The 15480-nt window shown below is 40.6% G+C and overlaps 2 protein-coding genes across 6 annotated transcripts in view; one reads left to right on the forward strand and one right to left on the reverse strand.

Moving 5' to 3' along the window:
* The window catches only part of DHRS12 (dehydrogenase/reductase 12), a 65102-nt gene extending 53741 nt beyond the window's left edge, over nt 1–11361 (forward strand). The window contains exon 9 of one of the 3 annotated variants that reach the window (XM_036831833.1): nt 11227–11361. In XM_036831833.1, the coding sequence (XP_036687728.1) occupies nt 11227–11258 (32 nt within the window). In that variant the 3' untranslated portion in view covers nt 11259–11361. Of the gene's footprint in view, nt 1–9763; nt 10094–11226 lie in introns of those variants that run through there. The other 2 variants (XM_036831824.1, XM_036831835.1) reach the window with 2 other exon arrangements.
* The window catches only part of WDFY2 (WD repeat and FYVE domain containing 2), a 172856-nt gene that overhangs the window by 15291 nt on the left and 142085 nt on the right, over nt 1–15480 (reverse strand). For all 3 annotated transcript variants that reach the window (XR_005017260.1, XM_036831820.1, XM_036831822.1), the window contains exons 7-8: nt 12933–13059; nt 459–564 (exon numbers count right to left, since the gene is read on the reverse strand). Coding sequence is in view for 2 of the 3 variants with exons in the window: in XM_036831820.1 (XP_036687715.1) it covers nt 459–564; nt 12933–13059 (233 nt within the window). In the remaining variant the exon portion in view is untranslated. The remainder of the gene's footprint in view (nt 1–458; nt 565–12932; nt 13060–15480) is intronic.

Consider the following 15480-nt stretch of genomic DNA (forward strand, 5'->3'; position numbering starts at 1 on the left):
AACTAAGGATCCTTCATCAAATACCATTTCTCACACACTAGCCACAACTTCCCCCAATAACATAAAGTACTATGCTTTCTGTTTTCGTAGGGCACTTTATAGCAAACGGCTACTCACCTGAAAATAGCTGCTTCCCCTTTCTCCCCTGAACTGCTGTTGTAATGGTACAACAGATTTAAAGTCTAACCAGCTTAGTCTCCGTTGAAATTCTTACGAAATCTCTGTTACGTTAAGTGTTACGTGCCAATTTGTGAGGGGTTAAAAAAGAAAAATGAAGCTCCTTTCATACTAGAATTTTTAAATTTTCTGACACAACATGTTTTATTTCATGGTTTACTCATAAACGAAAGAAGAAGTGAGTAGGAGGGGAGGCGGAGGCTTTTCTCAGCAGGGTCAGAGCTGCAGAGCCCAGCCCGGTGGCTGCGGAGGGGGTGGCCCGAGGCTGCTGTGACACCTACCTCCTGCCTCTCCACGTCCATGTTCCAGACGACAATTCCACCGTCACCACCACAGGAGATGAGCTGCCGCGTGTGCTGTGCATAGGACAGGGCCTGGACTCTGTCACTGCGAAAGAAGCAAGAGTTAGTGACAGTTCCCAAGAGCAGACAGAGCCCTGAGGGAAGGAAGCCCAGCAGTTGGTCACGTGCACATTCACCCCTGAGCCCCACCCAAGAGCAGATCTTGGAAACCGGATGGAATTGTCAACATTCTAACATTGGGAAAGTACTCAAGATTTTCAACACTTAAAATAAGTCAAAATGCTCGTTTAATAATTAGCGAGGTTGAACATCTTTTGATGTGCCTGTCGGCCATCTGTATGTCTTCTCTGGAGGCGTGTCTATTTAGGTCCTCTGCCATATTTTTTTAAATTTATTTATTTTTGGCTGTGTTCGGTCTTCGTTGCTGCGTGCGGACTTTCTCTACTTGCAGCGAGAGGGGGCTACTCTTCGTTATGGTGCGCGGGCTTCTCGTTGCAGTGGCTTCTCTTGTTGTGGAGCACGGGCTCTAGGCATGCAGGCTTCAGTAGTTGTGGCACGTGGGCTCAGTAGTTGTGGCGCACGGGCTTAGTTGCTCCATGGCATGTGGGATCTCCCCGGACCAGGGCTTGAACCTGTGTCCCCTGTACTGGCAGGCAGATTCTTAACCACTGTGCCACCAGGGAAGTCCCTTTCTGCCATTTTTTGATTGAGCTGTTTGTTTTTTTGATATTGAGATGTATGAGGTGTTTGTATATTTTGGAAATTAAGCCCTTGTTGACTGCATCATTTGCAAATATTTTCTCCCATTCCATAGGTTGTCCTTCCATTCTGTTTATGTTGTCCTTTGCTGTGCAAAAGCTTATAAGTTTAATTAGGTCTACTTGTTTATTTTTGCTTTTATTTCTTTTGCTTTGGGAGACTGATCTAAGAAAATATTGCTACAATTTATGTCCAAAGGGGAAAGTGGGGGAGGGGTAAATTAGGGGTATGGGATTAGCAGATACACACCACTATATATAAAATAAACAACAAGAATTTACTGTATAGCACAGGAAACTATATTCAACATCTGGTAATAACCTATAACGGAAAAGAATCTGAAAAAGAATAGGTATATATATAACTGGATCACTTTGCTGTCCACCTGAAACCAACACAACATTGTAAATCAACTATAGCTCAAATTTTAAAAATGCTCGTGTAAGATGCTAAGGCCCCAAGAAGAGGTAGTCTTTGTCAGTTACCAACACTTAAGGAAAAAAGCTGTTGAACTGGTTATAATCCTACTGGTTCCTTAACTGATTAATTAAGTAAAATCTGCGCCATCTGTTCATGTTATATTTGTAAGGTCATCTAACGAAATGCCTGCTGGGCGTACCTGACGGAGCCAGGTAACCTGTGCTGCCCGAGACGTGAGGCACCAGCACGGCTCCCAGGGTGAATCCAACACAGCAACAGACTTGAGTTTCACCGATTCTCTGTCTCTCTAGTTTTCATGCCCTCTTTACTGATTTTGTCTTTTGTTTTTCTTTCTCGTTCATACATGGCTGACAAGTTATTCCCCCTTGGTGGGGAATTCAGTTTCAGGGTCTGACAATTTGATCACCAACAAAAGATGATAGAGACCTATGTTCCCGTGGCAAAGACAGAACAAGGAATCTGGTTTCTTGGTTGTTTTTGTTTGAATATTTTTCTATTTTGAGCTCAAATTCATTAAGAATTCTGTGGCCACTGGGAAGGAGAATAACTCCGTGAAATCTCGATTGGTGATTTTTTGTGTGCTTTTGTGTTTACTTTTGACTTGTGGCTGCAGTTGTAGGACTGAAGCCATTAAGCTCTGTGCGTCTGTGTCTGCAATTCAGAAGGGCCTTTACCTCTTGTGTATGGAATGCCTTCCTGTTTCCGGAGGGTACCAGTAAATTAGATTATGGCATCTTTTATATTATAAGCACTTGCTTATAAAGATAAGCAAGTGCTTATATAAATTAAATATTCCTAAACTTCACAGAAAATAAGGAAACTGAACCTCTAAAACTTTAAATTTACTAGACTTAAAAATTATTCCACAGAAAATACACCCTAACTCAGTGATATTTTAAGAATCCAAGTTCACAAAATTAGGGTAACTCTTTGGCAAATAAGACTAGCATGATGAGTTTTAAAACACAGGTATGTCTTTTTCTGGATTAATCAGTGTTAAATATAATGCAAATGTACATTTTGTTTTACTTGGGTTGATTTCTCCTAAATTTATATAGGATAACTAGTCAAATAAGCTAACATTATGCCTATATAATGTTTAAGATTTTGAAAAATAAGTTTGTGTTCAATTAGTTATTCTGATAAACTTTTTATATATACAGCAATTATGTTTTATAGCATATCAACTTAAAGATCATTCCCAAGATCTTTAGGTAACTTACAATGGACTAATAGTAAGTTGAGCTAATTGATAGTCATTGGATACCTACCTAATTTCTAAGTAACTAAAACTTCGATTACAAAGCATAATAAGCATATATGATTATATATGTTTGCCTATTTTTGTGTGCTGTAGAGAGGCTGTAACTGAGGTGAGTCATGTCAAATGAACGTGCTCCTTTTTGCCACTTTCAGGGGATGCAAAAGTGATGTATGTCACAGTAGAAATTGATGTCACGTGATTCATGAGCTGTGCTAGTCTAGCTGTGCTAAAATGCCTGCATGTGATGGAAAGTTCTCAATTATCCACATCCTCCCTCCTCCCAATCGTCTCTATGAAATATGAGTTAGTTACTTTGGTTAATTATTATAATTAAAATGGGTGGTTGAGACTATGCCAGGTGCAGTAATGAAAAGGAAATACAATTGTGTCTGTGTTTTTGTTTTGGGGGAAGAAAAAAAAAAAAGAGTAGTGGTTTGTTTTTGGTTTTTTTTGCTGTACCACATGGCCCGTGGGATCTTAGTTCCCCGACCACTGACCGAACCCGGGCCCTTGGCAGTGAAGTCAAATCAAATCTGAGAAATTTTTAAACTATTGATTCATCTGAAAATAGCAATGATGAATCCATTGCATTTTAACATAAATAACATATATTTTGGGAAAAATAATTATATTTCCCAAAACGAAATATTTTGAAGACAAAATGGCATTGTTTAATATTTGTGCAAGTCTTTCTAATGTCTGGCTTAATAGGCAAGAACCAAATACTCATCTCTTTCTGCATTTGTTATAATGTCACTCAGGTAGCCTCTGGAAAACTCCCTCTTATACTTTCGAGAGAGCATAAATGAATGAAAAAGGCAATTCTAAAGTAAAGTATAAATTTGTTCCAGAATATAAAAGAGAGAAATAAAAGACAAAACATGGAAAATGAATTTTATTTGCTTTGGTTTATAATACTCGAGTCTTTAAAAAAAAGCTATAAAATACATTAAAATTTTGGCATAGTTCCCTCGGTTTTGATGGTTTGCTTCCTGAGTTTACTGATTAATGCCTTGGACTACAATGCAAAAGGATATTCTTTACCTTCTATGGAATCTGCCTAGCTAGCAGAGATTCTGTGTCTCACGAAAATTATTTTCAGAGCTTTATGTTGACTTGAAAAGTTCTTGATTATTTAAGAAAAGAAAAAGAACAAGGGCCCTCATTTGTGAAAAGACCTAAATTCTTTAAGACTGTGTTACATTCTACATTTATTTTCAAATGTTTTCTTGTTACTTCGATTATATAGATAACCAAGTATTATTTCTTAGGCACCTGTGCTCCTATCTTAATCAAGTATCTAAAGATATCAAGTATCCTCTGAAAATGGTTTTGCTTTCCCACACTGAACCCTGTATTTTGGGGAAAAAAATTTTTTTAGCATAATTTTAAATGCTAAAAACGATCTTTAGATTATCTAAAACTATCTTTAAGATTTTCTAGAGGGGTCCTAGGAAAATCATAAAGATTTGTTCCCTTTGCCTTATAAAAACAGAGATGCTATACATAATTGCTGTGTTACTAATTGCATTTGTTTACTGTGTTACAGGAAGAGCTGTCAGATCAGAGGAGATGCTTAGTTTTCCCTAGGCTAAGTCAGTATGGGTAAAATATTATTAATATATTTCTGAAATTGTATATTGCATGGGAAGACCCTGGAGATTTATCAGTGCTCTCATTGTCTGTTTTTACCTTCAGGCAAAGTACTGATCAAATCTCTTAGGAAACAGTTATGTAGGGTATCTCAATAGAGAATTTTACTCTTCTCAATTCTGATATTATTTATAACAGTAAAAATTAACCATTAAGTCTCTAATATCTACAGGTAACTTTGTATTATTCTGATTCTTGCCTGAAGCCTCCACTATAAGCTACAGGCCAGAAAGGTCAATCTCAGAGTTTCCTGGGAAAGGACTCTATGTACCAGGTATTTTTAAATACTGGTATTTAAACGAATAGACTCTTAGGCAAAGGGTACTGAACTGACATTGCTTAGATAATCTGTAAACTGTGCTAGTGGATTGAGTCAGGATTTCCTTGGATTTCTGGACTCATTTTAGTCTGCATGCAGATGGCTTCACAAATGCAGACTGCTAAACCAAAAACCAGCAGAACAAGAATTAATGACACAGGACTGAATGAACTGAAGAGGGAAATTTTACTGTGGTTACCTGTCTGGAATACCATTGACGCTGCTTTAATGTTCTATTTTTTGGATATATGAGGATGCCTTTTCTCTTACTTTTTATGCTATCTCTAACTTACAATTTAGTAAATTCTGCTTTGATAAGCTAAATCCAAACATTTAAGAATGATATCCAATTCTCAGAGATCCCCCAGAATTCAAAATCTGTTACTGAGTCCCCTTGATTTTCATGGCAATATAGTTATTTCACAGGTTTAATTAGAACCTATCCATAGTATATCATTGGGCAAACAAGGCCTTACCTAGAGTATCATATTAGAGGATAGTGTTCATTGAATCAGATATGACTCGCCCATTTAAGAATTAAGGGAGCCAATGCCTATAACCATCCCCCGCCCAAAAGGAAAACTGGCCTGGTACCTGGTTTGCAGGGTCCTGGCCTTACAGGTGGTAGGAAAGCTACCAGGCCAGGAAGCTAGCAAACGTTGAAAACCTCGAGGAATTCAACCAAGGTTATAAGTACTATAGGCGAAAAATGGTGGAGATTTTCTTGGGCTTAGTTTCCTAGCCTTGGGATAGCAGATAACAGAGGTTCTGAAAAGGTCAATCCAAGATTCCTTATAAAAACTTTTGTAAATTGTGTGGGCTTAACAGTTGTTTAATACTATATGGCTCCATATTTGCAAAGCAAACCAAGACGGCCTACGGGTTAATTAACACTCTTATTGCACCAATGTAAATAATTAGGCCAAACTTTATGAGACCAGCCTTTTTTTTTTGTGATCAAGAATAATCTTTGAGATTATTCTGATTACAGGAGAGGAGGGGGAAGAACTCGCAGGTAGATCAAAAAACTTTGAAATGGGCAAAAAGAAATTACTGGGTATCTTTTCAATGGAATATCAGGTGTGGTCTAGCACACCCTTCTGGGTTTTCTGACTCTATGGGGGTCTGTACCTTCAGTATCTTTATGCTATTTTATAACTCTGTAAGTTATAGAAAACTGATACTACTGCAAATGAATTCTATCCAGTGAAGATGCAACTAATTTCCACGTCCTGTTCCTCACATGGAAGAAGTCAACTGTGAAAATACAAATTCATGGCAGCATTCTCCATTGCCTCTGCGTGTTTCTACTCTTTGGATTTTCCTTTGAACTGGTTGTAACATCTTACCAGTTCCTTTATTAATGAATGACTAATATAAAATCTTTGACATGTATTCATTAAAAAACAAAGTCAATTGTTTTCTGTCTCTCCTGGTTGTTCCTTCATACGTTTTAGAGTATGGACTGACACGACCGTGACATTCCGGGGCAAGAAGGAAAATCTACCTATTTGAACAGATTCATAACCACCCTGTGATTTGAACTACATCTCATTTGTTAAGGCACCTGGATACACGTCAAGGATCTTGCAAAACGAAATAAGCTACAGAAGGAACTGCTTTGCCACTCATAGCTGGCAGCAACATTCAGCAACAGATACATAATTTATGGGACTCCAGTCCTGTTAATATTCCAACACAGAAGAACACAGTGATGAATGCTGTAGCCCAAGCTTTGTAATAAAGCTGCTCAGGGGCTTCTTGATTTAAGGATTCAAACTACAACCACCTTGCAGTTAAAAACAAGATGAGGGAACATCCCCAGGTTCACAGATCAACGGTTATAAAAAGTAAAAGATACCTTCTTCTTGCATTCATGTTTCATCTGGCATCACTGTAGCATTTATACTAGAAAGCATCTCAAAACTGGTTATTATTTCATAGATGAGCATTCCATGAACTGCACTGCAAATCTCTTATGAGTGTATAAAGACCCCCCTTTGCACAACCAACAGGCTCCACCATCTACAAAGACTATTCTTAGTGGGATGGCCGCACTTCCCTTCTCACCAGCCCTAGAGGGAGTATTTCTGATCGGGCCAAGCTACGTAACACGGAGGACGCAACACAAAAAGAAAACAAAGGTCCCCTTGTCAAAAAAAAAAAGAATTACAAGATGGTGACAGTAGAGCATTAAACCAAGCACGGGACCCTTCTAAGCGTGAGGCCTCGTACGATTGCATAGGTCACACGCCCATGAAGCTGGTCCTGTGTCTGACGCTTCTTAAGGAAAAAGGGTAGAGAAGCCTTTATCCTCTTTATAGAAACAGATTTTCAGACACAGGCTAACATCTACCCAAACGTCAACTTAGGCCCTGTTCCATCCCCAAAGTAGGGGGGACTTAAATGTACAGCAAAGAAATGAAACTTTCCAAAGTATGAAAAGTCCCAGCTCACTTGGTGAAATCTAACCAGTTAAGCATCTGCTTCTAGAGATCTCTCTCTCTTATATTCGTAACTCCCACATTCCTAAGTTTTCCAGACCTCCTAGGACCAGAGAAGGTCCGTGACCGATCCACACATGAGAGGTCTCCGGGATAACTGATACTTAGGGTAATCCCACACCAAAGGGACCCTAGAAGGATCGTCTCCCCAGGGATTCTTGGACAACAGCCAAGGCTGAACCTGAACTCGGGGTCTCCTTTCTGGGAACACTGGTTTGAGCATCAGCAACATTTTGCTGTTCACTGGCTAGAGTGGAAGTTCAGATTAGCCACTGGCCCTCTGTCCACTTGCAGTTTCCTGAGAACACTGTATTTAGTGCATGTAGTTCTGTTTGGGTAATCCTGAGAACGATGAGAATCTCTTCATCTCCTAAGCTCCAGATCAAGAGGGAATCCCCCACTGAGGCCACCTACTTGCCAGTAAAATGGCAAACTGACCCACCTTTACCACCTTTTCATACGTCTAGCACAGCTCCACAGAGGCAGGGACTGTTTTCTTAGTCACCTTTGGGTCCTAAGAGCCCAATACAAAGTCTGATCTGTAGACGGAGCTCAATGAACATCTGCTGAATGTATTAGGTATAGAGGCAGTAGGTGTACGTGGCAATATTTCCATTGGAAATGCTACAATCAGGGAGAAACAGTAATCTTATCTGAAAGCTTGATTTTTGAATTATTATCATTTTTATTAACAAGAATAATGTTAACAATCGCCACTAATTACCCCTTATTCTTGTGCTGATTATTTTACATGCATTGTATTACTTATGATTTTTGACAACCTTTGGGGGCTTTTCTTTCCAATATTATCCTTATTTTAGAGATGAGGAAACTGAGGATCAGAGATGAGGCGCCTTGCCCAAGCCTACAGAGCCCTCAGCAGAAGGGCTGCCTCATATACAGCCTGGCCTGACTCAAAGGCTGTTATTAGTCACCACACTATACAACCCCTCTCTCTTTGACGAGATGCTACCCTCTGTAAAGAACTTTAGCTGCTAATACTTTGACCTATTATGTCTTTAGTTAGCTAAATAGTTAAAAATAGAAAAGACATCTCTTCCCATCACCCCTAATGATTCTCTAGTGTGACAATGAGAAACGCTCCTAATCTCAGATTCGGAAGGAGAGAAAGCTTTCATACATATTTATCCTTGGTCCCTCTCCCCCAAACCCAGAAGAAGCTGAATGCAAGAATTTTACTTCCTTTCATAACTTTGATATAAGAGAAAAGCATAAATTCTCCCAATGTGTATTTATTTATGAATAGCCTATTTCTTTACCAAAAGAATTCGAAGATGCTTATAACAAAAGTCTTACCCATGGTAAGAGTAGGAAGAGAGAAACCCAGAGCTGGGGCTGTGGAAAGAGGAGGCAAAGACACAGGCCATGTGGGCCCAGGGTCATGTGGGTCTTGGCGGAGGGATCCATCACAAGGGACCACGCAGACCTTTACCTGTACTTTAAATCAAGTTACCATTAAATTAAATTGCCGGAAAGTCTTAGAGTCCTAAGAAAACAGTATTAGAAAGAAAACATGTGGCCATGAAAGAAAAGTTGGTCATGAAATGATAGGTATTATCCGAGAATAAAAAAGGATCTAAAAGGTCCAAGTCTCATGATTAGATCTGACAAGGTGGGCATGGGACAATAAATGTCCAGGTTTATGCTTCAATAATATCCATCTAACTGGTAACTGATTCTTGAAAAACATAACTGGTCCCTGAAATTGGAACCTTTTCTTTGCCTTTCTTTCCCCAGAGCTGGCACGTAATCATGTTCTACTTGCTGCAGGGAATAAAAATACCCAAATGCTTCAAATGCAGATAATATTGTACTACAGAAGTATACTTTCTCAGCTTTTTTTCCTCGGACTTGGAAACATTTTTGCTGTCATCAATCACTTACTTGTGCTAAAGCTCTCTCTGCTTTGATGGGATTTTTACACATCAAATCAAACTAGCTACATAAACGTTGTATTTCTGCCAATGAAGGATGGTGTGAAAGCTCAGAACCCGGGACAGAAGCCACAGGGAGCTGTCCCTCCACACTATGGCTGGACGTTTCCAGAAGAGGGGAAGGCAGTCTCCCCACCCTGAAGGGTGGGGAATCTCTGGTCCAGTCTGCTCTTCCCGGTGCCCAAGCTCAACGATTGGGTCCCTGATTTGGAACTCTGGCCACCAACAGTCATCCTGGGGGAAGGTGGGAAAATGAGGAATTGTAGGGGAGCAAGGGGCAGCCTGGGGCCCCAAACAGAAAGTCTTTGGCCTCTAAAGTAGAAAAGAAAGAAAACACCATGGGGCATGGTGGGGACCGTGTTATTCAATGTTTATTTTTGTTTCCCCAGAGCCTAGCACAGCGCTGGATACAAAGAAGGTTCTGAGAAGCTTTCTCTGCTGGACTGAACTGAGGTCTGGGAGACCTAAGCTACCAGCTGGGGTCTTTGAGGATGGAAGCCCAATATTCTCACCGAAAAAATGATATCTGACCTCTCTCTTTCATAGGGTTATTATTGTAAGATTAAACTGAGGTGTCTGTGTGTTTTGAAAGCTCTTTGACAAAATATTAGGCGCTACTCAAATACAAGAATCAAGGATGGGGTGAATCGGGAGATTGGGATTGACATACATACACTATTGATACTATGTATAAAATAGATAACTAATGAGAACCTACTGTATAGCACACAGGACTCTACTCAATGCTCTGCGGTGACTTAAATGGGAAGGAAATCCAAAAAAGAAGGGATATATGTATACGTATAGCTGATTCATTTTGCTGTACAATAGAAACTAGCACAACATCGTAAAGCAACTATACTCCAATAAAAATTAAAAAAAAAAAAAAAGAAACAAGAAAAGATTGCTGATAATTTGGAAAAAAACAAAAAACGAGGGCTTCCCTGGTGGCACAGTGGTTGAGAATCTGCCTGCCAATGCAGGGGACACGGGTTCGAGCCCTGGTCTGGGAAGATCCCACATGCCGCGGAGCAACTAGGCCCGTGAGCCACAGCTACTGAGCCTGCGCGTCTGGAGCCCGTGCTCCGCAACAAGAGAGGCTGCGATAGTGAGAGACCCGCGCACCGCGATGAAGAGTGGCCCCCGCTTGCCGCAACTGGAGAAAGCCCTCGCACAGAAACTAAGACCCAACACAGCCATAAATAATAAATAAATAAATAAATAAATTTAAAAAACAAAAACAAAAAACAAATACAAGAATCACCAAACACCAATCCAGTGGCCAATTTTCAGGGCAGAGGAATGGCTGCTGTGAAAGTGGGCCTTATCCTGCCTGATGCCCTTGCCCTTCTTTCCTGCACCTTCTTTGTGAACCCCGTCTTCCTCCATCTGTCAGCAGCTCCAGTGCTTCCCTATCCCCACCTCGGGCACTCAAATCCACTCTCACAGCGTGACACCAACGACACTGAGGAAGTTTACTTCTCCTAGTTCTGTGACACCAAGGGCAACCCCTCTCAGGCTAAGACCTGGTGTCAAGGAGCCCCTCATAGACTCCACCTTATTACTAAGCTTGAATTATCAATAAGGAAAGCACCGGGCAAGGCCTTCTGCTGTTCTTCCTGTTCAAGGCGGTTCTGACTGGTAGCTCCTGATCTCACCAGCCTGTCCGCCCCACCCACCTCCAGGGTGTGATCCTATCAGGATGGACTCCAAGTATGGCTTGTTTCATCTTCTAAAAGGCCAAGCCTGTATGTCTCAGAAACTGGAAGACCTATTAGTTTAGGTTTCATTTTTCTGGAACTGAAAGACTCTGTCTCCACTTTATAGCTTTTCCTTTCTTATCCAACTGTAGATGCAAGTCTTCCAGAACAACGTTTTGCCTAAGGACACGCAGCACCCAGTGATGCTGGCGGTGAGTACTGACACTCGCCCTGCTTGCAGTCTTTGTGAACCACTGTGTAGAAATAAAACGAGTTATGAGCTAATCTGAATGAGTCCAAGAAATATTGCTGATCTTCATTCAAAGCCTGTATTTGATTTCTCGGAGGGAGCCCGTGTAGCAGGAATTACTTGGTAGGGTAGCTAGTAACCAAGTATTAGGAAACAGGGCTGTATTTTGCTTTTCTTTTTCTTCACTTACATGGATGATGTCAACTCCTTCTGCGTGATCTCGATACGTGTCCCCTTGTCATGGAGAGAAATATAAGGGAGTGATTCCTTTCATGAGCTGATACTGAGGTCTGAGTGGTCCCACAAGCCAAGTATAGCCCCAGACAACTGATCTGTTCTCTCATGTGGGAATGAAGGACTTAGTAGCTACGTCTCTAAAATTAAACTCTAACACAAAAAATAATTATTTGTGCATGGGCCCTCTAAAACTGAATTAGCTCATATCTAATAATTCCAAACTGTAAATTTAACTACTTAGGAGAAGTTTTTGAAACTCGTGTTTCCAGGCAGATCTACAGGCAGAGCTAATGCCGCTTAAAACCAGTCAGTTCATGGGAGTTGATATATTAGAGTCATAGTTAAGATCAGGTTGAAAACTTTCAAAGTTAAAGACAATTCAGATTAGCTTCAGAGTTCTAAAGCAGATTGAAAATTCTTTTTGGCAACACGGATCAGGCTTTGCCTCCGGGGACCTCGGGCAGCACACGTGGGACAAATCAGAGTGTGGGCCAAGGGTCACTGGCAGAGCTACTTGGGAGGCTTGTTACGACACAGATGCCCGCAGCTCCAGACCAGTGGAGAGAATCTCAGAGGACAGGGCCCAGGAATCTACTTAACAGATTTCTCAGTGATTCTTTGCGGACAACAAAGTTTGAGAACCGCTCCAAGGAAGCACAAAGCTTTCTCTGCTCGTCCCCTCAGTCTCTTGAAATCCTCTCCTTCAGGAAGAAGAGCCTGATACTAATCAAGGCGAGTACTCAGTAAATATCTGGGGAAGTACAACATGTACTGGGTAAGGATATTATCTCTCCCCTTTTCCTTAAGCTGCCAGGAATCTTGAAACCACATTTGAACTCAATTATAGAAATTCTGTAGGCCTTCATAGCTTATATTCTGAAGCTCTTTTTTCTCTTACTCCCAAATTTTTACTCTTATAGTCTTCCCTGGTTCTCTTTTTTACCTTTTATTTCTTTGCTGCCATTATTTTATTTTGTGGTTTTTGTAAGCACTCTCAAATCCTCTGTGGATTAAAATGGGGTGTAAATAAATAAACATACTTATGTACAGATATAAATCAAAGTGGCCATTATTTGCGTTCCTGTCATGTTATCCCCAGGCTAAGCTCCTGCCACAAAGACTGGCCCGCATGCCTTTGTTCCAGCTTTCAGCCAGGAATATTTTCCCAGAGTTCTTCATAAAAGCACCAGCAGGGAATTCCCTGGTGGTCCAGTGGTTAGGACTCGGTGCTTTCACTGCCGAAGGCACGGGTTCGAGCCCTGGTTGGGGGAACTAAGATCCCACACACCCCACAGTGCAGCCAAAAATAAAAAATAATTAATTAAAAAAATAAATGATAAATAAAAAAAATGAAAGTACCAGCAGCCTTACTTATGTCCTTGGAGCTCAATGGCTGTTCCTTTTCTCCCACCGATGTCCCACATGATGACGGAGTGGTCGGAGCTCCCCGAGAACAACATCCGCTGGACGGGGTCCCAACAGAGGGCAGTCACCCCACCTGAGAGAACAGACACAGCTGGCCATTAGTCACAAAGTGACAACATTATTCACCAATAACTTGTGAGAGCAGAGGAGTTCGGCTCTAGCGCAATTCCTGGCACAAAACAAACTTTTGTGGAAAGAACAAATAAGTCCCCAAAGAGAAAAAAATGGGCTCCAAGAATAAAAGTCCCACCCTTTATGCATTTTTCCCCAAAATTTAATGTACCATAAAATCAATTACTGTAAAGACCAAAGGGGAATGAAAAAGGCAATTAATTGGCCTTCAAAAAATAGATATAGCTCTAAGAACAGAAAATACCGCAGCGTTTGGAAATATTGACCATAGTGTTTAAGCCCTGTCTACCTCTCACCCCGACAGCAGGTGAGCAGTAAACGGGGCTTTAAAAAAAGCTCAGTTAGATTTATTTTATTCTTGAATACAGGTGTTGATAGACAACAATATCAGAATTTAAAATTTATTTTCTCTCTCTGGGAATTTAAATTTATAGATTCTGGGAAAATTACTTACATCCTCAAGTGTCAGTTTCCTCAACTGTAAATTGGGGACGATGAGATTCTGGGAAAATTACTTACATCCTCAAGTGTCAGTTTCCTCAACTGTAAACTGGGGATGACGGTAATACGATGATACCACTGAGGATAATATCAGCCTAACCACTACCAACTTCACAGGGTTACAGTGAGCGTGACTGGACCAATTACCCGGGACCACTCTGTAAACTGTGGTGTGCAGTACAGATGGTTATTAGCACCACTCCAGTGGTGCGGCTATAAAATATTATGACAGATTTTCTTCCCTGGCAGTCCCATCATAAATCAAACTTCTTGTGTACTGAGAACAATAGTAACTTTTTATGTATAAGATGAGCACAAAGCTTATGAATACTTAAGAATATGAGAAATACTCATTTTTTACTCATTTTTATTGAAAAATATTATATTCTGAAAAGAACATACAAGTTGCTTCTTATTTGTTGGAATCTGAATTTTTCTTCTTTAGATCATCAGTTTGTTCTAATGAAGTACTGCACTTTAAAAGCTTTTAGGAAAGTTTCTCTCATATAATGTCTCAGAAGATATTTTTTCAAGATCAAAAGGAAAAAAAACCCCCACTATCCTGGATTATGCTTAATAGCTTCTCCCTATACCTGCACAACATTCTGCGTGTATATATTCCTGTCCCTGTAAGAATACACACCACTTCCCCCAGTGCACCTGTGCTGACCACCCCCTGCAGCTCCCATCTCCTCTTCCCTCCCCCGCTCCCACCCCAAAACAAGCACAGGGCCAGCAGCAAACAGGCTCTGGTGGTACCTGTTGAATGAATGAAAGAGCAGATGAATGAAGACACAAAGATCGCTTTTTCATCCACAAATCTCGTTATTTGGAACTCCTCTGTTATGCTTACTTAGCCTTTCAAAGCTAAATATTTTCTCTTTCTGTATAACTCATCTTCTCTCCCTGTTATTAAACTTCATGTACCCATCCCCCGCCCCTTAACCTTCCTTCAGTATCTGAGAATGTAATGCTTCAGGATATGCATTCCATTGTGCAAAATGTTTATTCCCACACAGTACTAGAATGACTCACTTTGTTAAATATCTGTGGCAGAGTCAGCTAATTGTTTACTGAAATTCATGTTCCCTCTTCTTGTATATACAGCGCCCCCTGGAAAGTTGCTTCCTACAGGGGCCACATTAACTGGCCCCTCTTGCAACTAGGGGGCATGTGACCAGTTCTCAGCAAGGGAACCCAGAAAGTACACGGAAGTCATATGCATCCCTCCCAGGCCGAGGCAGTTAAGATGTTCCTTTTCCACTTTCTCTTTATACTTCCTCCTGGAGGACTCCAAGATGCCAGGACACAGAGAAATTCTAGAAGGAGCCTGGGACCCTGAATCGCCACATGGAAAAGAACAGGAACATTTGCACTGGATTGTTACATGCATGAGAAAAAAGCCTTTGCATTAAGCCACTGAAATGTTGAAAGTTATTTGTTAGAGCAGTACCATTACCTACTACAATGCCATAGAATTACTAGAATATTATAATAAGGCTGGTCCAAGAGGAAGGCGAGAGTCACCCAAAGCTTCAAAAATGTCAGACAAGTGAAAAGAAGTTATTAGTTTAGACAGTTAATATTGATGCCTAATACTTAAACAGAATTAGAGAGAACCCTGGTTGGAAAACTGTTACATTAGCCTCCAAAGCAACCCACTATAAACTCTGAATTGGTTTTTCCCTCAAAATGTATCTAGAATCTAAGCACTTCTCACCATCTCCACTGCTACCATCCTCGTATGAGCCACAATTAAAATTCTTGCCTAGAAAATTAAAAAGTATGACACACATTTTGTTGTAAAGGCTCTGGGGAAAAAAGCACTCTCATACATTGTCGATGAGGATGCAAACCAGTA

The sequence above is a fragment of the Balaenoptera musculus genome, chromosome 18, assembly GCF_009873245.2.
Source record: "Balaenoptera musculus isolate JJ_BM4_2016_0621 chromosome 18, mBalMus1.pri.v3, whole genome shotgun sequence".
NCBI classification, from domain to species: Eukaryota; Metazoa; Chordata; class Mammalia; order Artiodactyla; family Balaenopteridae; genus Balaenoptera; species Balaenoptera musculus.